General features: G+C 47.3%; 1 protein-coding gene across 2 annotated transcripts; it reads right to left on the bottom strand.

Moving 5' to 3' along the window:
• Positions 1-6,058: 6,058 nt before the first annotated feature.
• On the bottom strand, positions 6,059-21,098 carry CENPV (centromere protein V). 2 transcript variants are annotated; one of them, XM_058703157.1, is made up of 5 exons: positions 20,618-21,098; positions 17,844-17,942; positions 16,448-16,517; positions 9,953-10,067; positions 6,059-6,535 (listed from the first exon to the last, which is right to left on the bottom strand). In XM_058703157.1, exons 1-5 carry the CDS (start codon positions 21,022-21,024, stop codon positions 6,516-6,518), a joined length of 711 nt encoding a protein of 236 aa, XP_058559140.1. In that variant the 5' UTR covers positions 21,025-21,098; the 3' UTR covers positions 6,059-6,515. The 2 variants fall into 2 exon arrangements, with proteins under 2 accessions (XP_058559140.1, XP_058559139.1); XM_058703156.1 differs by lacking the exon at positions 6,059-6,535 and adding an exon at positions 8,234-8,635 and having other exon boundaries at positions 20,618-21,095.
• Positions 21,099-22,973: the final 1,875 nt, after the last annotated feature.

Raw genomic sequence — 22,973 nt, 5'->3', positions numbered from 1 at the left:
CCTGTAGCACTAAGAAAAGGAAGGGAGGAAAGGAAGCATAAAATGTAACAAATGTAATGGAAATGATACGAAGAATGAAATCAGGTATCAGTTACTTCCAAAAAAAACAAAAAAGAATGGTTAATTTCCCTAACAAGACTGAGAAAACAAAATCTAGCATCTAAAAGTAACAAGGAGAGGCTAAACGTAAAAGGATGAGCCACCTACCAGATACCAAGCAAAGGCATACAAAAAGAAAGGGAGACAACATAAATCCAAGCATCAAAAATTGTTAAACCCAGAACAACGGGGGACATTTTAGAACAGTACTAGATTCACTCCATGAGAAGATATGGACCAAATATCACAGCAGCCAGATACATGAAATAAACTCCCAGAAATCCAAGTTCTTTATATTAAACAAACAAACAAACAAACAAACAAACTGGGCTGCCTGGGTGGCTCAGTAGGTTGAGCGTCTGACTTTGGCTCAGGTCATGATCTCACAGTTCATGGGTTCAAGCCTCAAGCCTCACATTGGGCTCTGTGCTGACAGGTCAGAGCCTGGAGTCTGCTTCGGATCCTGTGTCTCCTTCTCTCTGCCCCTCCCCGCTCGCTCTCTGTCTCTTTCTCTCAAAACTAAATAAAAACATTTAAAAATTAAAAAAAACCACAATAATAATAATGTAAGGCTTTAACATTCTTTCAGAATTTGGACAAATGAGGTTGGCAAATAGTAAAGACACAGCATTTGGATAATGTAAAGAACTTAGATAAAGTCAACGTTCACTCCTTATGTAATAAAACATTTATAAAATCCAATTATTTATTAGCCCCTGAGAAATTCCTAATACATTTCCCAAAGCAGATTTTGCAGGCCACATTTTTTTCAGTATAATTAAATAACTTTCTTTTTTTTTTAACGTTTATTTATTTTTGAGAGACAGAGATAGAGCATTAGCAGGGGAGGGGCACAGAGAGAGGGAGACACAGAATCTGAAGCAGGCTCCAGGCTCTGAGCTGTCAGCCCAGAACCCAACGCAGGGCTCAAACCCATGAACCACCAGACCATGACCTGAACCAAAGCTGGACATCCAACCGACTAAGGCACCCAGGTGCTCCAAAAAAAAAAACAACCATGTTTTTTAATTGACAGGTGCTGTAAGACAACAAAATTCAGTCACTATTCCTATAACAATTTTTAAGAAAAAGAAAAGAATACAACTTAAATAAAGACTATGTACCAAAACCCAGCAGTCTAAAACTAAGTGGACAAGGTAGGAATGAACCACTCATCATCATCGTCATTATTACCTATGTCCCATTTGTATGAAATGTCCAGAATCGGCAAATTCATAGTGACAGAAAGTAGATTAGTGGTTTCCAAGGCTTGGGGGTAGAGGAAAGGAGTGATTGCTAATGCACGCGAGGTGAGGAAATGTCTGGAAATGATAGTGGTGAAAGTTGGACAACCTTGTGAATATACTCAAACCTAGGAGTTAAAAGAGTGAATGTTACGGTATGTGAATTATGTCGCAACTCAAGAAATAGTGTGAAAAAGAGATTACAGTAAAATGTTCTAGTTCACTCTAAGGATACATCACTCTGTGAACCCGGTGATACTCTGTCTGACCTGCCAGCCTAGTAAATACAAAACGCTAGAGTAGAAATCTTATTCATAGTGGCGCCTGGGTGGCTCAGTTGGCTGAGCGTCAGACTCTTGGTTTCGGCTCAGGTCATGATCTCACGGTTCACGGGATCAAGCTCCACGTCAGGCTCGGGAGCCTGCTTGGACGCTCTCTGCCCCTCCCCCGCTCTCTCTTTCAAAATAAATAAACAAAAAAAACAAAATTAAAAGAAATCATTCATATTTTAACCAGATGTTAGTGCTTCCTGCTTTTCTATCGAATATACAGTTTTAAAAAGTTAAAACAAGTTTACTGCAGGACCTGAATAAACGGGGAGTTGTACCACATTCCCCAATAAACGGATACAAAACTCTGTACAAAGTGAATAAATAAATTGGACACCAAATATATGTAGTACATGTAAGTTTTAATTTAGAAATCTATATGTTTACATGTTATATACATATGTATAAATTCCTTTCTTACAAAGTTAATATAAAAAGTTAATATAGTTGCAGTCAGAATCTTACTGGGTTCTCTTTGGGCCTCAACAAAATTATTTGAAAAGTATATTAGACGCAAAAATGTCCAAGGATAGCCAAAATATAAATATTAAAAGGGACAGAAATATGAGACCTGCATTTCTATATATTAAAACATATAAACCCACTGCAATCAAAACAGAGGTGAAGGAGTAAACCAACGTTGAACAGAAGAAAAAATCTGGACATAGATCCAAATTATATGAGAATCACTCTATGATGTTGACATTTTAATTCAGCGAGAAAGGATTTTATAAATGTGTATGGTTGGTCAGGCATTTGGAAGAAAATAAAAGCTCCCTACCTTATACCAAATACAAAAATATATTCTAGATGAATTATAGATTTACATGCAAAAATCGAAACAATGTTGTTTATAGAGAGCATCTGCATGGCTCAGTCGGTTCAGCATCCAACCCGGTTTCGGCTCAGGTCATGATCATAGGGTCATGGTTGAGCCCCACGTCATGCTCCGTTTTGGGCACCGGGCCTGGGGCTTGCTTGGAATTCTTTTTTTTTTTTTTTTTTTTTTTTTTCAACGTTTTTTATTTATTTTTGGGACAGAGAGAGACAGAGCATGAACGGGGGAGGGGCAGAGAGAGAGGGAGACACAGAATCGGAAACAGGCTCCAGGCTCCGAGCCATCAGCCCAGGGCCCGACGCGGGGCTCGAACTCACGGACCGCGAGATCGTGACCTGGCTGAAGTCGGACGCTTAACCGACTGCGCCACCCAGGCGCCCCTGCTTGGAATTCTCTTTCTTTCTCTGTGCCTCTGCTCTCTCTCCCTCTCTCTCTCTCAAAAAAAAATTATCTCTATCTATCTATATATATATATCATATGCATCATATCATATATATACATATCATTTGGGAAATTTGGGAGACTAAATGCATATATACCTTGGAGCGGGGCAGTCCTTACCAAGCCAGGCTGGAAACTATGTAAAGGAAAAGACAGATATTTCACAACAAGAATTTTATGTGTTTATTTTTAATATTTATTTATTTATTTTTGAGAGAGAGCGAGAGAGCATGGGGGAGGGGCAGAGAGAGAGAGAATCTTAATCAGGCTCTGCAGCTGTCAGCACAGAGCCCAACACATGGCTCGATCTCACAAATCATGAGATCACGACCTGCGCTGAAATCAAGAGCTTGACGCTTAACCAACTGAGCACCCAGGCGCCCCCACAACAAAAAAGTTTTAAATGTTATTAGCAGGCAAATCCAAATGGCCAATAAACAACTCTTTAGCCTAAGCAGTAGCCAGAGCATGCAAATTAAAGCAAGAATGAAAATCCATTTTTCACTGAAGGTGCTGATTGGAATAGGGTGGGAGGGGTTTCCAGTGAGGAAGATGAAGACTGCAGATGACATGAATAGGTATTTCTTTCTCTCTCTCTTTCACACACACAATAAATGGGAAAAAAATAAATCACAGTAATAATAAATACAAATTAATTTTTTTAATGTTTATTTATTTATTTTTTTTTTTAATTTTTTTTTTTTCAACATTTTTTATTTATTTTTGGGACAGAGAGAGACAGAGCATGAACGGGGGAGGGGCAGAGAGAGAGGGAGACACAGAATCGGAAACAGGCTCCAGGCTCCGAGCCATCAGCCCAGAGCCTGACGCGGGGCTCGAACTCACGGACCGCGAGATCGTGACCTGGCTGAAGTCGGACGCTTAACCGACTGTGCCACCCAGGCGCCCCAATGTTTATTTATTTTTGAGAAAGAGAGAGACAGAGCGTGAGCAGGGGAGGGGCAGAGGGAGAGGGAGACACAGAATCCGAAGCAGGCTCCAGGCTCTGAGCTGTCAGCACAGAGCCCAACGCGGGGCTCAAATCCACAAGCTGTGAGACCATGACCTGAGCTGAAGGTGCCCCAAGAAATAAAAATTAAAAGAAAATGTCACTTTTCATGTATCTAGTTTGCAAAGATTTCTATAAATAATAACGCCTAGTGTTCTGTAGGTGAGGGTATGAGCACATATATGCTGCTGGAGGAAACACAAGATAGTAGAACCTTCTGGAAATCAATATATCAAAAAACTTGCATATGTACGTATCCCTGGACTCTGCAATTCCATGTGTATGCATTTATTCTCAAGAACAGAGAGGCACCTGTGGGGCTCAGTCGGTTAAGAATTTGACTCTTGGTTTCTGCTCAGGTCATGATCTTGCATGGCAGGGGCTCTCACAGGTCAGGCTCTGCACTGGCAGTGTGGAGGCTGCTTGGGATGCTCTCTCCCCCTTCCTCTCTGCTCCTCCCCCCCCCCCCATGCTGTCTCTGCCTCTCTCAAAGTAAATAAATAAACTTAAAAAAAAATAAAAGAAATAGAAACTGCTACAACCATGGATAGATAGATGTTTGATGGATAGTGCTGATCAGGGGGAAATACAGCAGTGATCTCCTAACTATGATTTTTCAACCATATATATACATATATATTCAGGTGAAAAAAAAAAAAAATATATATATATGAGAGAGAGTATGCGTGAATGAGGGAGACAGGCAGAGGAAGAGAAAGAATCCAAAACATGGATTCTTGGCCCCATGCCCAGGACAGAGCTTGATGGGGGCTCCGGCCCATGACCCTGAGATCATGACCTGAGCCAAAGAATCAGATGCTCAACTGACTGAGCCACCGAGGCACCCCTTAATAATAACATAATGTATGTTTGAGTGCTAATATATATATTCTAAAACATCCACAGAAAATAAATTTTAAAAGGATACGTTAAAATCCCAACATTTTCTTCCCACATACCAACAGAGCATTTTCTGGAGGGTACTTACCTTACCCTGGAGACCACCTATCTCGTCTGTTGGTGGTAAAAAGCATCAGGGCATAAGGTCAGTGAATTCTGTGAAAAGTGACCCTTGTGTCAAACCTCATGGAGAGACAAGACAGAACGGGATGGAACAGTCACCAGAACTAGAGAATGTTTATGTTCTTGGGACCACAAGAGGTTGGGGAACGAAAATAGAGCTCTAGTTTGATCAGAGGTCTTGGTCTTGGTCACGGTCAAGGCCGAATCCTGCGTGTACCCCCCCCCCCCCCGTGCCGTTCTCACCCCTGCCAGTGGGGCTCCCGTCCCATGCTGATATTATAAGAAAAATCCACACGGAAGTGGAGTCGACAGTAATTAAAAGCTGAATAACATGTGATCTAATTAAGTGCACGTGGGAAAAGGTCTGAGGCGTTTGGAAGAGGCAAGGTCATAAAGGAAAGAATTCTAGCGATCTGCGAAGAGGGAATCGGAGCCTAGGAACTCAAAAGGCTCAAGTGTGACATTCCCCATCGACTCGGGTCAAGGCCGTGTAGGCGGTCCTATGGTGGCACCATCGCCCAGAAGGAAATGCCAGGAAACATCAAAAGCGTGCTCTCTCAGAACCCGTATGTTAGCCTAGGACTGGGGCAACGGCAGCGTCCTGTGGCATGGGCCCTCTTCCCGCCCCAGGAGGGGTGATGGGGGAACCAGCCTCGAGCTTCCCATCAGTCACAAAACCAAGCACCGGCCCTTGTGCCTCCAGCGTGAAAGTGAAGGTTGATTTCAGGAAAGAAAAAAAAAAAAAAGAATCTGAGAATCTCATCACTTGGATATCCACTAACTACAGCCAGTTGAGTCTGACTTTGGCAAGTTCTCGCAGTCTCTAGACCCATCTCCTTCCTCTATTGAACGCAGAACATAGACAACAAAGATCCTCAAATACACAAATATAGAAAGATGCATGGAAAAGGATGTTTATTGCCAATACTCACCGTGAAGGAAAAGCAGAAAACCCAACTTTCCATGAAAAAAAAAAGGTTAAATAAACAATATCCATTCGGTGCAATTTTATTATTAATATTTTTGATGTTTTTTTTTATTTTTGAGAGAGAGAGAGAGAGACACAGAATCCGAAGCAGGTTCCAGGCTCTGAGCTGTCAGCACAGACCCCGACACGGGGCTCGAACTCACGGACCGCGAGATCGTGACCTGAGCCGAAGTCAGATGCTTAACCCACTGAGCCACCCAGGCGCCCCCCTTCTGTGCAATTCTATGTCACAGTCAATAATGAGGATATGTATATTGATATGAAGAGGTCAAGATATCCTTAAAAATGCAAGCTGCAGAAAAGGTGCAGTGTGGCACCACTGATGTTTTGCAGGATACACAAAATTATGTTTCTATAGAACATTGCAATAGGAAGGGTAGATCAGGCACTCATGTTTTACCTGTGTAATTTCTTACCAGCGCCTTCCAGCCTTACAGTGAACATGCTGTCCGCCAGCCTGGAAGAGGTGGTGAGCCTATGGAACACCAATCCCTCTGCATTTCCTCTCCCTGTTCCTTCTCCCGGTCTAGTCTCCCTCACGAGTCACTTCATGATTAATCTCCCTAGACAAAGAGCAAATGTTTATTAAGCATGTGCCGTTATGAATATACTCAGGATTTGGTAACGAAAGGAATGCTCTAGGAAACTTGACCTGATTACAACAAGCAGCAATGCGAAGCGAGGCGGGTCGGGGGACAGCGGAACCAGTCAAGAGACTCCGTAACGGGCCAGGCATTACTCATCCTGTTCAAAGCTGTTTGGGGGTTCCCAGTGACAATAAAATAAAGGCGAAATTCCTGAGCTTAATATCCAACACTGTCCACAGGCTGGCTTCCAACATGTTTTTCTGATTCCTTCTATTACTTCCTCCCATCGGAAGCCTCCAGTCCAGTCTGGCTTTACTCTGGGTCCCTACCTCTGTTCACACAGTTACTTTTCCATTCTACCTTCCTAAATGTTGCTTCATTTAAAAATACAGACTCAGTTGGGGCGCCTGGGTGGCTTAGTTGGTTAAGTGACCGACTTCGGCTCAGATCATGGTATTGCAGTTTGTGAGTTCGAGCCCCGCGTCGGGCTCTGTGCTGACAGCTCGGAGCCTGGAGCCTACTTCGGATTCTGTGTCTCCCCGGCTCTACCCCTCCCCTGCTCACGCTCTGTGTCTGTCTCTCAATAATAATTAAACGTTTAAAAAAAAAAATACAGACTCAGGGTGCCTGGGTGGCTCAGTCGGTTAAGCGTCCGACTTTGGCTCAGGTCGTATCTCACAGTTTGTGAGTTCGAGCCCCACTGAGCTCTGTGCTGTCAGGACAGAGACTGCTTCAGATCCTTTGTCCCCCTCTATCTCTGCCCCCCACCCCACTCATGCTCTCTCTTTCAAACATAAGCATTTAAGAAATTGTAAATAGGGGCACCTGGGTGGCTCACTCGGTTGGGCATCCGGTTTCAGCTCAGGTCATGATCTCATGGCTCGTGAGTTCAAGCCCCACGTCAGGCTCTGTGCTGACAACTCAGAGCCTGGAGCCTGCTTTGGATTCTGTGTCTCCCTCTCTCTCTGCCCCTACCCCGCTCACATGGTCTCTCTCTCTCAGAAATAAATAAACATTTTAAAAAGTTGTAAATAAACAGTAATATATATATATATGTGTGTGTGTGTGTATATATATGTGTGTGTGTATATATATGTATATATATGTGTATACACAAACACATACATATATATATAGAGAGAGACTCAAAGTTGTTCTTTAATGTGTACAGAGATTCAGTTTTGCCAGATGAAAAGTTCTGGAAATGGGTTGCACAACAATGTGAATGGACTTAACACTGCTAAACTGGACACTTGAAAAGGATTAAGATGGTCAATTTCACGTTATGGGTATTTTACCCCAATTAAAAAAAAAAAGAAAAGAAATCAGGGGTGCCTCAGTGGCTCAGTTGGTTGAGCATTCAACTCTTGGTTTCAGCTCAGGTCGTGATCTTGTGGTTTCATGAGTTTGAGCCCATCACGCTCTGCACCGGCAGGGTGGAGCCTGCTTGGGATTCTCTCTCTCTCCCCCTCTCTCTGCCCCTTCCCCACTTGTGCTGTCTCTCTCTCAAATAAATAAATAAACTTAAGGAAAAAAAAAAAAAGATTCTCTCTCTCCTTCTGCCCCTCCCCCCTTCTAAAATAATCAATCAATCAATCAATCAATCTGCTATTAAATGACTGGCCTCAGAAGCAAAATCAAAGTGCAAAGACAATGATAAACCGCGGCAACTGCTTTCATGTTAAAAATATTTATTTTTCTAAAAGATCACACAAAAGTTGAGAAGAGAAAGGATACCAACTAGCCTACATCAAAACTGGGCTGAGGAAGGACAAAGAGCTGCCTAAAGAAACTGGTAGCTGGAGCAAACTGCGAACATCCAGACGGCCGCTGGCCAACGGAGCCAGTGGCCCCAGTCAGCCACATTCACGAGCACCACCGAGGTGCAGCGGGGACAGCAAAGCTGCTGGCCCCCATCGTTCCTCCTTTTCAGGAAGGGCGAAGCAGGAGCTCACTCTTTAGACATGTTCTTGATGGTCTTGTGCTCCTTCATGGCCTTTTCCCAATCGGTGCCATTGAATTCCTCAATGACCACACTCCGCACGGTGCCCTCATCTAGGCAATGGGGGGCGATTCCTAGGGGAGGTGACACAGAAAAAGCAAGGTCCCAGGTGTGAATGACAGTAGGTACTGTGCTGGCTCTTGGACAGACCCACACCCACAAGCGTCGCCGTACTGCCGATCCGTGTATCAACAGCGACACGCTGGTAAAGCTTTGCTTTCCTCACCTCTCAGATGGGGACCAGACTTCCTAAACCAGGGATGCCAAGGTTGGATACCATTCAGTGCCACGCCGAGAGTACAAAGATTCAAGCCTAGAACGATCTGACTGGCAGCCTGAAGAATCCACAGGCCTCTTCCAGGGTTTAGATAGAACTTCCTAAGCATTAAACACCTGCCCACCTTTATAGGATCTTATACCTCCCGAAAGCCTTTCTGGATTAAGGCAGGCAGGAAGGCCTCTCCACGGGACAGATGAGAACGGGAGCTGCTGAACAAATGGGGCGGGGAGGACAAGGGTGCTGTCACGCCCCGCCCCCAACCATAAGGCACAAAACCGCCACGGTCACAACGGCCCCACCACAGCTCTGGAGGGCACCAGATCCCAGGGAACACCTGCTGCTTCCCACTCAACTCACACTGCATTTGCAGTCATCCTGAACAAGTGTCCAAAGCTTGCTTCCTCTCCTCAGACCCTAACTGCACCTGAAGAGGGGCTTGGGGATTCTGCTGTGTGTGTTTGAAACAAACGGAGTATTTTAATTTTTTAACATTTTTATTTATTTTTGAGAGATAGAAGACAAAACGTTGAGTGGGGGAGGGGCAGGGAGGGAGACGCAGAATCCGAAGCAGGCTCCAGGCTCCGAGCTGTCAGCACAGAGCCCGACGCAGGGCTTGAACTCACAGACAGAGCTGGAGTCGGACGCTTAACCAACTGAGCCACCCAGGCGCCCCAATTTTTTAAATGGCATTATCAATCCTCCACATTCTTGCCTCCTTCACTCCCTTAACCATCACGGGTGTTAAAATTCCCCCCCCCTCCCCCCCCCCCCCCCCCCGGCCCCAACCCCGGCCCGTCTCCTCTTCTCTGTCCACCTTTTAATGTCAGCCCCAGCGACACGCAGCTCTGGCAGAGCCAGCCCAGGAAGGTTTCTGGGCGAATGACCAGAGCCAACCTTCTATGCCATCATTTGAGGAAAAAAAAAAAAAAAAAAAAAAGAACCTTGGCTGAAAGAGCCCTGTTCTTCCATAAGACGCGTGTGGAAGGGCCCGGCCAAGCAAGAGGCAAGCCAAATAGGCCCGCGTTGACCTGGAGCAGCCACACGGCGCGTCTCCGTGTCCTCCCCCCCCCCCCCCCGCCCCGTGCGCTGGCGGCCCATTCCCTTCACTTACCGAAGCCTCCAGGGTTCGAGCGGGGAGTGTAAAAGCTCTGAACGCCGCATCTCTTACAGAACGTGTGCTGCGCCTTGTGCGTGTTGAACGTGTATGTGGTTATACTCTCTGCTCCCTAAGCAAGAACAGGCAAAATAGATGTTCTCCTTTTACAAAGAGGTGGGGTTTTTTTTTTTTTTTTTTTTTGGTTTTCTTGGTCATCAAAAAAAATTAAATCTTTTAAAAGGCTCAACGGGGGCGGGGGGGGAAGCCCTTTTGTAGGGCTTTCAGGATTATGAGGACATGTCCAATCTCCCGCAGAGACTGGAGGCGGCTCCGGGACAAGGGCCCACCTACGCCGCCCAGAGACACGTCGGCCCTGAGCGAGGCAGCTCACGGCTTCTCTTTGTCAAGCACATTGCCGAACAACTCAGCCTCAAGCGGTTCCGGATCCACGGCAAGACAGCACGTCCCGTCAATGTCAGGAAGAGAAAATGCCCGCCTTCCGGGCCTAAAAGGCTCACCCCAGGGACTGGCTCTCCCTGTCCCCAAACAGCACTGCTCGAGATCTTAAGACAAGTGTTGATTTTACTGGAGTTCATCTACTAAGGACAAACTAGGAAAAGAATTATTTGCCAGACATCACGGTCAAAGGGCTAATTTCCTTAATGGATAATACAAACGGGAAACTGGGCAGAAGGACACGAAACCGGGCAAACAGAGAAAAGGGAAAGGAAATCACTCTGCCACCTATGAAATGATATTCGCGCTCATAAACTGCAAGGTTATTTTTTTCACTGGCAGGTGGGCCAAAATAAAAGTTGGTTAACTTGGTACACGCGCTCTCAAATACCAGCCATGGGGACGTAAATTGCTAACATTTGGCAACATCTACCAAAATTGAAAAACACATCCTTTAGCACAGAAATTCCACTTCTAGAACTTTATCCTGCCATCAAAATTGCACGTCCATCCAAAGGTACGTACGCAGATACTACAGCACTGTTGAAAACAAGGCTACAGATAATTGGAAAAACGGAAAACGGCCATCAACAGAACACTGGTCACAGCAATGATGGACACCCATGAAACGGGGACACTGCAACTTTTAGAAAGAGTGAGACAGTTCTACTTCCAAATACTAACATGGAACAAACTCCAAGGTTGAACATTAATTGAGAAACGAGGTATGAAATAACTTGTGTAGTAGATTATCATTTCCATTTTATTACCCTATTTGTTTGTGTACGTATGTATTTATTTGACCATTTCTGTTGTTTTCTTTTAATGTTTATTTTGGAGAGAGAGACAGAGCCAGACAGAGCACGAGCACGGGAGGGGCAGAGAGAGAGAGGGAGATACAGAATCCGAAGCAGGCTCCGGGCTCCGAGCCGGCAGCACAGAGCCCGACGCGGGGCTCGAACCCACGAACCGTGAGATCATGGCCCGAGCTGAAACCAAGAGTCGGCCGCTTAACCCACTGAGCCGCCCAGGCGCCCCCCCCTCCCCCCACAACGTACTCCTCTTAACCTGACCTCTCGGTACCAGTCCTTCCGTTGTGAAACCGGTTGTCTGAGGACACCACACTCGACCGACTTTCCTCCATCCCCCGGTGGCCATCCTTCTCAGGCCCCTCCGCCCAAGCCTCTGAGTGTCGGCAACTCAGTCTCACAGTTCAATGCTTCAGCGGCGGCAACTCCGCTCGCTGTCAACTCCAGACCGGCGCCCCCAGCTGCCCGTTTCCATCTCCGTCTCGGTGAATGTCTACCCCGTCCTCAGTTGGACTTTTCCAAGAAAGAATCACCGCGGCCAGTGCTCCCGCACGCCTGCTCCTCCCCCAGGAGCTGACCTCACCATCGCCGAGCTGCTGCTCGGGCCCCACAGCGTGGATGTGACTCCGACGCCTCTTTCCCCCTTCTCCACGTCCACCCTTTGTCTAACCCCGTTCACCCTTCCCCTGAAGCGGTGGCTCTCCGAGTGTGGTCCCAGGACCGGCAGCATCACCGTCACCCGCGAACTTGCAAGAAAGGTCAATTCTTGGGCCTCCCCTCCCAGCCCTACGGCGCTCTCCTTTAACACGCCCTCTGGCTGACCCTGCACGCACTGAAGCTTGAGAGCCACCGCTCGGAAATAAACCCCAAATATCTATTTTCCTTCTGTCGCCATGACTACCACCCCAATCCAGGCTCCCGTCACCTCTCCCTTGCCCCCCCCCAGCAACCTCCTGGCTGCCTGTCTCCGTGCTTACCCCCTCACAATCCATTCCCCACATAGCAGCCAAAGTGAGCTTGGAAATCGTCCAAGCGGGCCTTGTCACCACCCTGCTCGAAACCCTCCACGGGCTTCACACGGTCTCCTTGTCTGGTCCCATTTCTGTCCCTGATGCCATCTGGGTCCGCTCCTTCACCTGCACCCCACAGAGCACCTGTCTGGCCGCTGTTGAGCTCCTTAGACGTGCCAAGCACGTGCCCCTCTGCGACAAGCATTCCCTTTGCCTGGGACACTCTTCCAGCCCCGCCCCCCCCCCCCACGTCTTCACCATGTAAACCCCAGCCAGACCTTCCCTAACCGATCTACACTAGCCACCCAGCAACCTTCTATCACATTGCTCTATTTTAACTTTCCACATGGCCTTACTGGACTTTTTCTTATTTATCTGTCTGCCCACCTAAAACACATAAACTAAGAGAACAAGGGCCTTGTCTGTCGAGTTGGCTGCTGGGTTTCAGTGGGTCGGTGCTGGGTCATGCGGGGTGTCCCAGAAATACTTGTTGAATGAAGAGGTTTTGCACTTAATTAAAAATCAAACAAACAAAATCACTCCTTCCACAGGCTAGGGCTGAGTATGTTGCTCTAGGGCACCAGGAAAATGCAGTAGTGGCAGGCCTAAGGAGGAAAAAAGTATCAATTCCAAGACCCAAGAGCCAATGGCTGTACCTGCTGACGCCTTCGGGAACCATCTGTCACAGGTGCTCAGGGACGAAGCTGAACTGGGGCCACAGCCTTCAGCAGGCTTCCGAGGAGAGCACAGTGGCATTCTCCGGGTTTACGGGAAAGATGGAGAAGTGTGCTGCCCGGGCGTGCCCCTCCTCCCCCGGGCGCCCCCACAAAGGATCAAGGGGCAAACAAAGAAAAGGAGACAAATAAACCCCAAGCGTCTGGGATTAAAAATCTCACTAACCAGGAAAGACCATCACTCATTCATTCATTCACTCAGGTTTTCCTCCCAGACCCCGAGGGCCCGTTCGATGCCACGCCCACAAGACCAGAAGCTGACAAAAGGTGGCACTTGGGAGACCCTAATAAAGGAGACAGACATGGAAACATAGTATTACACCAAAGCACAGAGAAGTCTGTCAGACCACAGGAGGGGCAACGGGAACCGAGGGTGCAACTGAATCCCGATCCTACCCCGTATTAGCACCGGTGTGCCAAAGCCTTTTTTAAAAAGGTTATATTCTTTGACCAGAGATTTTATTTCCAAGAGAATTGATCCTAAAGGAATTGCTAAATTACCAAAGATTTATACACGGGGAGGTTCATCACAGTGTTGTTTGTAACTGGGGGGAAAACTGCACTCAACCTAGAAGTTCAAATACAGGAATATGGTACATTCACATAACAAAATATGCTGCAAATACAGGAATGGCAGTATAAATACATTAGGAAATGATTGGGTGGGGGGAGAGATTCAGGGGCTGAAGGACAATGGAGGGAAGATCTACTTTTGTACCTTTCAAAACCTCCACCCAGCACAAAAGAGTTCCCCAAAATAGTAAAGTTAAAACGTGTTTAAATCAGCAAGATCCATCAACATGCTGCCTACAAGAGACTCACTTCAGATCTAAGGACACATGTAGAAGGAAAGTGAAGGGACAAAAAAACATTTACCATGCAAATGGAAGCAAAAAGAAAGCTGGAGTAGCAAGACTTCCATCAGAAAAAACAGACTTTAAAACAAAGAGACGGGGCGCGCCTGGGTGGCTCAGTCGGTTAAGTGTCCGACTTCAGCTCAGGTCATGATCTCGCGGTTTGTGAGTTCGAGCCCCACGTGGGGCTCTGCCAGGAGCCTGCTTCAGATTCTGTGTCTCCCCCTCTTTCTGCCCCTCCCCTGCTCATGCTCGCACGCTCTCTCTCTCTCATAAACAAACATTTAAGAAAAGAAAAATTTTATGGGGCGCCTGGGTGGCGCAGTCAGTTAAGCGTCCGACTTCAGCCAGGTCACGATCTCGCGGTCCGTGAGTTCGAGCCCCGCGTCAGGCTCTGGGCTGATGGCTCGGAGCCTGGAGCCTGTTTCCGATTCTGTGTCTCCCTCTCTCTCTGCCCCTCCCCCGTTCATGCTCTGTCTCTCTCTGTCCCAAAAATAAATAAAAAATGTTGAAAAAAAAAAATTTTAAGAAAAGAAAAATTTTAAAACAAAGAGACAAAGACACTACAAAATGATAAAGGGAACGATCCAACGGAGTGTAAATAATTGTAAATATCTATGGACCCAACATGAAAGCACCTAAATTCATCAAGCAACTATTCACAGACATAAAGAAATGGATGGTAATACAATCATAGGAGAGGCCTTCACGCCCCACTTATGTCAATGGATAGATCACTTGGACAGAAAATCAACAAGGAAACAGTGCCTTTGAAAAATAATTTGAGCATATGGCACTGAGTCTACTTCTGAGCCTCTATTCCTTTCTATTGATCCACATCTCTGACCATGTAACACTACCCTGATGACTACGTCTACACAATAAGCCTTCGTGTCAAGCGGAGTTGCTTTGTTCCACTTCATTGTTCTCTGTGGAGATTGTTTTAGGTATTTTAGGGCCTGTGTGTTTCCCAATAAATTTTATAGTTAATCTTGCCTATGTCTGCAAAAGCCCTCCTGGGGTTTTGACAGAAATTGCATTAAACCTAAAGGCAGGCTGGGTGGGGAGAACGAACATCAATACTATGTTGCCATCCACAGACACATGGTGTCTGTCCACTTACCCAGTTCTTCTCAATAACTTCACCAACCTTCTATGATATTCAGGACACAGATCAGGGAAGCATTTTGTTAACTGAACACCTAAGTATTTAACTTTCTTTGCATTACTTCAAATGGTATGATGGTCTCAATTTGTTTCTTAATGTCCATTATTTGTATTGGAAATGCACTTGATTTTGAAAACTGGGATATAATTCACACACCATAAAATTCACCATTTTAATGTTTATTGCTGCATTATTTACAATAGCCAAAATATGGAAACAACCTAAGCGTCCGCTGATGAGTGAATGGATAAAGAGGTACGATGTACAGACACACACACACACAAACACACACACACGATGGAATACTATTCAGCCATTACAAAGAATGAAATCTTGCCATTTGCGACAGCATGGATGGACCTTAAGGGAATTATGGTAATTGAAATAAATCAGAGAAAGACAAAAACTGTATAATCCCATTTACATGCAGAATTTAAAAACAAAACAAAAAACTAAGCTTAAGAGAACAGCCGGGTGGTTGGCAGAGGCAAGGGGGTGGGTGGTCAAAATGGGCGAAGGAGGTCAAAAGCTACGAACTTTTGGTTACAAACAGGCCTGGAAATGTAACAGCATGGTGACTATAGTTAACAATGCTGTTGCTGTGTATTTGAAAGCTGCTAAGAGAAGAAATCTTAGTCCTCATCACAAGATGGGGCACCTGGGTGGCTCAGTCGGTTAAGCATCCGACTTCGGCTCAGGTCATGATGTCACCATTTGTGAGTTCGAGCCCCACGTCGGGCTCTGTGCTGATGGCTCAGAGCCTGGAGCCCGCTTCGGATTCTGTGTCTCCCTCTCTCTCTGCCCCTCCCCTGCTCACGCTCTGTCTCTCTCTCTCAAAAATAAATAAAACATTAAAAAGATTTTTTTAAAAAAAGTCCTCACCAGAAGAAAAAAAATATTCTGTATGGGCGGTGACAGATGTTAACTAGACTAACTGTGCTTGTGCTGACCATTTTGCAATATATACAAATATCGAATCATTATGATGTACCCCTAAAACTAATGTTATATATCAACTATACCTCAACAGAAATTTTAATTCATCATTAAACAAAGTTTTTAAGTCATATATTTTTCATGGGGAAATGATAAAAGTTGGTTATACAACAGAAAAAAAAGATAAAATCCTACTCTGATAACATATACAATATTATTATTATTTAGTTGTATTTACCCACATAGAAAATAATGCACGAGGATCTATACCCAAATGTAACAGTAGTTACCTTTGGTTGATGGGATTTGGGTAACCGTATTTATTTTTTGATTCTATTTTTAATGTTTCTACAGTCACATCAAACCTTCATCCAAAATCTCAAGGGGGAAAATAATACAGCCTTGTAGAAATACACGTGAAACCTGGGGTGACAAGGAAAATGAAGGCCCCCTGAAGAGGTCCTGCTGTGCTCCCTGAGTCTCGCACTCCACAGGGGACCCACAGGGAGTCAGGGGCTCCTCCCACCTGCTCTTAGCACTAACCTTCAGGAGCTTGAAGCGAGAAGCTGGGACAATGAAGTGTCTATTCTGTTTCTTCTTGCAAATGCTGCAGCTACAAAAAAAAAGAGCAGTTCCCAGATTGTGAAACAAGCATCCCCCCCACCACCAGTATGTCCCCAGAGGTGAAGCCCCTGTCAGCACCGTTCAGGGAAAGGGGAGCTCACGCAGATGGACGGGCCACCAGGGGTCTCGGCTCAGCGGTCAAAGCTGCATGCCCCTCGGAAAACCGGACCGTCACGACCACATTCCTGCTGCCTACTCTCCCACACCACCCCCCCCCACACACCCTATTACAGTGAAGGGAACTGCTGGATTCTAGAAACACTTAGAAAACAAACGTCAGGCATGGGTACCATCTTATGCCTCCGGGATCCCTACACCTAAAGCGCACAAGGCGGTTTGGGTTTCCTGCTTCCTCATCTGTACATCACAGAAAGCCTGGCCTCTGAGTCGGATGAATCCTCGGAATGACCATCTTCGGAATCAAATCTAAATCCCCCTTTTCCGTCCGCCTTTGAGAAAAAGGTCGAATTTCATATAGAATCCTCTAACAGATTGTCCCCACGGTGCTGCTTCTCCAATCTGGACTCCACTGCTAGCAGCCTGGTCGGTTCTCCATGCGAGTAATTCCGTGGTGTTTATATATCATCCCTATGTGATTCAGGGACTGCACCGTCGAGGGGGCAAAAAAGGACCGGATCCCGTTGAACAACTAGTTTTGTGCTAACTATGGGTTCAGAAGCCACAGCCTGTCATGCCTTTGTTTTATGACAACTGGCCTGGGAAGGTGCTAAAACCGGGCCCTCCGTGAATCCTGCTGGGACCATCTGCCTCATCCAGAACAGAGCCCGAGGGCCTGGAGCATGGAAGCTTCCAGGTGTGCACAGCCTCCACTCGTATCCCCCCGCTTACCCCCACCTCTAGACCCCTGTGAGGACTGTGCCCAACCAAGGCTTGTCATTCCGTGCCCAGCCTGACCTGCCTCCAGCTAACTGCTCCGTGTCAACCCTCCACCAGTACAGTCCGAGGGGTGATGCTGGGAGGCATAAGCCTGGAGGGCCCTGCTCTGTGTCACCCGGGGAATGTACTGTAGGAGTGAGCTCGCTTGTGTGCTCGCTCGCTCTCTCTCTCTCTCTCTCTTTCTCACAGAGCAGGCTCGGTTATTTTTAGCTTCCCCCCATGTTTAAAAAAAATATATTACCGAAAACGTCTAGCATATACAAAAGGAAAAAAAAAATAGAAGGAACCCTTACGTACCCATCACCCGAGGCCAACAGCGATGAGCTGGTGGCCAACGCTGTCTCCCCGGTACCCTGACTCCCCAGATGATGTTTTAACTCTCAAGTCCCCGCCAGCAACTCGGGAAGAGAAAACTCACTTGCAGTCAAAGATGTGCAAGTCCGCCGAGGCCCAAACTTCAAAACGAACCGCCCCACAGTGGCAGCCTCCGGTGTGTTTCACCAGGCCCTGGTATTCGCTACGGGAAACAAAAAATCAGAAAGATAAGGAGTTCTGGACAGTCAGGCAGGACCTTATTGCACAGCTCACGCTTTCTCTCTCTCTCTCTCTCTCTCTCTCTCTCTCTCTCTCCTTGTTGGAACAAGGAAGCAGGATGGGACAAAAGTCTTCTCTTGAGGAGGTACTGGCAATGCTATAAAAGAAAGGCCTTTTATAAAGGTCTTCTCGATGACCTCTCGTTTAAAAAATTTCTTATATTCTATTAGGTCGCAAAAATAAAACATTCCAATAATATACACCATGGGACTTGGGTGGAGGATCCTGATCCCACCCACTCAAACATGTGTATGTACATGTCAAAGACTTACCTGGATTTTTTTATTTTAATTTTAATTTTTAAATGAGCTAGACACCCGGGAGAGAACAGTGAGATACAGCAGACAAGGCTCCTGGCCCTGGCAACCATAGGCAGCCATCAAAGAAATGACCCAAGTAGTATTTAAGGGACTGTAGTAGTACAAACCGCTAGGAAAAAGTAAAACGAGGGGACCTGAATCTGGTAGTTGGGAAAAGGCTTCTTCTGAGAAGAATTCTGGAATGTTTGCTACACTCTCCACCAGTATCTTGCATATACAGGACTCTTCACAGAGCTATACGTACACATTACATTCTTTTTAAGTTTATTTATTTATTTTGAGAGAGAGAGAGCACACGAGCGAGGGAAGGGCAGAGAGACAGTGAGAGAGAGAATTCTGAGCAGGCTCCATACTGTGAGAGCAGAGCCCCATGTGGGGCTTGAACCCACCAACCATGAGATCATGACCTGAGCTGAAACCAAGAGTCGGACACTTAACCAACTGAGTTACCCAGGCGCCCCATATGACATGCTATTTTAATCCTTTTAAAACATATGTAAGCCAGGCCCTTAACTGAACTTTATTAAGCTTGATAAGTAACATCAAATTGCACTCCAAAAGGGCTGAACACTTCTCAGCAATGAGAAAACCTTTCACTGTCCCTGCTCAAGCAATAATTACAGGAAAAAAAAAACATGCAGTTTTATTTTGCTTTTTTTTTTTTTTTTTGGTTATTCCACATTTCTTTACAGGTTGAATCAGTGAACTTGTATTTAAAATCTTTTCTGCACATAAAATAACGCTCATTGTAAAAAAAAAAAATTAAAACATTACAACATTTGATAATGTTAAAAAAAGAAAGCCTCCTATAATCTTAACACCCGGAGCGATCCACAGTTAACTATATGCAATAGATTCCTGCAGACTTCTTTCTATACAATAATATTTTCACAAAACAGCGCGGAGTTATGCATTGTTTTTGCATGTAAGTTAATTTAGTGAGTTTTGGTTTTTTAAAATGAGTGTACGCACTCAAACCAATCTGACAGGTAAAAACAAAACAAAACGAGCTCCCTTGTCTGTTATCAACATTTTAAAATCATTTTCTTGACCACTTATCAAGTTTGTTTTAAAGTAAAAATTTACTACAAATTTGAGTTTTACATTTCATGGGGTCTTTATAGCCCTTACACCTAGCAATAGGCAGCACATCATAGGGGCTCAAAAATGTTTAATGACGAATGTAAAAAAACAAAACTGTTCAGCCTGCAGTCCAAGACAATAAATCAGAAAGTGAAGCACACAGGTAACCAAATATTTCACCTCCGAGAAGACGCACCCTAACCACTTTCTTCTGGATTAAGGACAAAAGAACATTTTTTGATCAAGAAAAGGCGTAACCCTCGGGTTGTTATGCAATTGTTAGGTCGGCCTGGTTTTTCCTGTGGTTTTGACTGCTCTTCGTAATTCATAAAATCACGGACACGGAGCTAGATTATTAGGGTGCTAAAATATTTCTCTGCAGCACAACTGTCCTACGGGGCAGGGATCCAGATGCTCCGGCAGCCGCTGCCGGAGTTCATAGCTGGTTTCTAACACCACGGACACTCTGAAATCCTCCCCTGGCCCCATCCGTCTCAGGTCCTGGGGGTTCTTCTCCCGCTGGAGCAACGCTGGGGGGGAGCGAAGGAGAGCGAGCCACCCAGGGGCATCGAGGCCCCCTCCCTCCGCTTAGGTACCCGCGAAGCCGTCCCGGATGCCCAGCATCTCTTCGCGCGCGCTTCTCTCGGGATCAATACCCCCTCCCCCGCACTCCGCTCCCTCCCAGGGAGCGCCGGGAACAATAACGGGATCTCGCCTCCCGGTTGGTTCCAAACTATTCCAGCTTTTCTGCCCACCCGCCGGCCTCTCCCTGCCCCCCTCTCTCCAGAAACACGTGCGCAAATATAAAAAGCGACCCGGGTAGGAGCACAAAGTCCTGGGCTTTATCGTCTCCTCGCTGGGAAAGGCCCCCGCACCCTCGGCGCGCCCAGACGAGGGACAACGTCCCGAGCACGATGGCTGTCCCCGGGAAAGACCCTTTGTGTCCCAGGACGCGGCGCGGCTCTTCTCACGCTCCGGGACGCAGTGCCCCGTCAAGGGCCGCACGCCGGCCCCGAGCCAAGCCTCGCGGCCGTGCCACTTAGAGACGCGCCCGGTGCTAGCAGCCGGGAACGCGTGGGTCACGGTGCGGGAAAGGACGCGGAGCCGAAAACCTGCCCCGGCCCGCGGCAGCCGCTCTCGCGCTGCGGGCGTCCGCGTGGCGCCGGGTCCCGCGCCCGGCCCCGGCCGCACTCACAAGGTGTCCAGCAGCAGCTTGGCGGCGCCCTCGAAGGTGAGTCTGTGTCGCTTCTGGAACGTCTCCCAGCGCTCCCGCTGGTCGCCCAGGTCGGGCAGCGAGGCAGCGGGCGAGGCGGGGGGGGGCGGCGGCGGCGGCGGCGGCGGCGGCGGCGGCGGCGGGAGCAGAGGCAGCTCCGGCGGCGGCTGCCCGGGGCCCGCCTCCTGGGCCCGCGGCGACGACTGCGTCGGCCGCCGCTTCGCCGACGGCTGCCTCGCCGCCGCCCTGCTCTCGCCCCCGGCCTGGCCCGTGGAGCGCCGGGAGCGGCTGGCGCTGGGGGCCGAGGGGGCGGCCGCGGGGGCCCCGGAGGCTCCCGGCCGCTTCTGCACGCGTGGCTTGGCGGCCGCGCCGCTTCTCGCCCGCCGCATGGCTCCCGCAGCCAGGCGCGCAGGCCTCGCCGCCCGCGCGTCCCCGCCGCCCCGCGCGTCCCCGTGCCGCCCCGCGCGCGTCCCCGTCCGCCAACCAACCGACCCGCCCAGGGGGCGCTGCACCCGCGGCCGGGGCCCCGGCCCGTGGCACCTGGCTGCCCCCCTTACCCCTCCCCCCGCCCCCGGGGCTGCAAGTTACAGCCCCCGCTCTCCCGCCCGCCTCAGGGCCTGCACCTGCCCGCTCCACCCTGCGGGCCTAACGGGACGGCGCCTCGGGCCTCCGCTCGCGACACCCACAGCCCACTGGCACCTGCGGAGGAGCCTCCTTCCCCTCTGATTCCCTACATTCTTGACCTGGAGAGTCCAGGGTCAGCCCTGAATGCACAGCCACATCGGAGCGGCCAGCCTGGAGTAACTTCGTCTCCAAGAGGAGGGCAGTACCTACCTTGCACGAGCCACCGTGCACCTGAAATGAGCTCATGCGTGTAAATGGCCAGGCACCTGCTGTCTGCCAGACAAATAGCAGCTGAAATCGTGGCTCTTAAACTTGGTCTCTCTTGCCAGATTATGAAACAGATTTTTTTTAATGTTTATTTGTTTGACATAGCGCAAGTTGGGGGAGGGGGGTAGAGGCAGAGGAAGAGAGAAAGAGATTATCCCAAACAGGCTCCGCACTCCCAACGCAGACCCGTCCCGGGGGCTGGGGCCCACGAACCAAGAGATCATGACTGGAGCGGAAACCAAGAGTCAGACATCCAACTGACTGAGCCACCCAGGCCCCAACAGATTGTTTTTTTTTAATTTAGTAAATGAATGAACGGCAGCAAATCCCACAGTTAGGACAGCACCAAAGTTTCAAGACAAAAATCACAGGAACCACTGATGGCGCCCAGGTATTTGCTAAACCTATTCCTTGCTCTATTTTATTCCTATCTTCAAAGAAATATCATTTTCTTTTACTCGTTCTTCTACTGTTTTATTTTCTACTTCCTTAATTTCGACTTTCCTCTTTATTAACACTATTTTTACCTTATTAGTTTAATAGTTTATTGAATTAAATAGTTTATTTTTAGTATTTTTTGGTAACCAAAATATTAATGTTTATTTATTTTTCAGAGACAGAGACAGAGCAGGAGTGGGGGAGGGGAAGAGAGAGAGGGAAACACAGAATCTGAAGCAGAATCTGAAGCAAGCTCCAGGCTCTGAGCTGTCAGCACAGAGCCGGATGTGGGGCTCGAACTTGTGAACCCAGAGATCATGACCTGAGGAGAAGTCGGACGCTCAACTGACTGAGCCACCCAGGCGCCCCGGTAAGCAAAATATTAATGACTATACATTTTCCTCTGAGTATGGCTTCAACTGTGTCCAATAGAGTTTCATACGAAGTGGGGTTTTTTTTCTTAAAAATTTCCAAATAATCTATAGTTTCAGTTTTTCCTATTTTCTTTATTGAAGGTATGTATAGTTTATATACAGCAAAATGCAGATATTTTAAAAGCAAAGCCTATGTAACCACCACCAGTTCAAAGATAGAACATTTCCAGCACTCCAGAGAGCTTCTCTCAGGTAAAAGAAAACAGGGGGTTCCTATCCTGACTTCTATCACATAGGTTAGTTTTACCTATTCTTGAAATTAATTTTAGAGGGCGCCTGGGTGGCTTAGTCGGTGTCTGACTTTGCCTCAGGTCATGATCTCATGGCTCATCGTTCACAGGTTCGAGCCCTGGGTTCAAGCCCTGAGCCCCGCATCAGGCTCTGTGCTGACAGCTCAAAGCCTGGAGCCTTCTTTGGATTCTGTGTCTCCCTCTTTCTCTGTCCCTGCTCACATTCTGTCTCTCTCTCAAAAATGAACGTCAACAATTTTTTAAAAAACATCTTGTACTCTTTTATGTCTTATATCTTTCACTCAGCATAATGTTCTTGAGAACCATCCATGCTGTCTTGTGTAT

The sequence above is a fragment of the Neofelis nebulosa genome, chromosome 16 (genome assembly GCF_028018385.1).
Source record: "Neofelis nebulosa isolate mNeoNeb1 chromosome 16, mNeoNeb1.pri, whole genome shotgun sequence".
NCBI lineage: Eukaryota > Metazoa > Chordata > Mammalia > Carnivora > Felidae > Neofelis > Neofelis nebulosa.
This window is presented reverse-complemented; position numbering and strand designations above follow the sequence as displayed.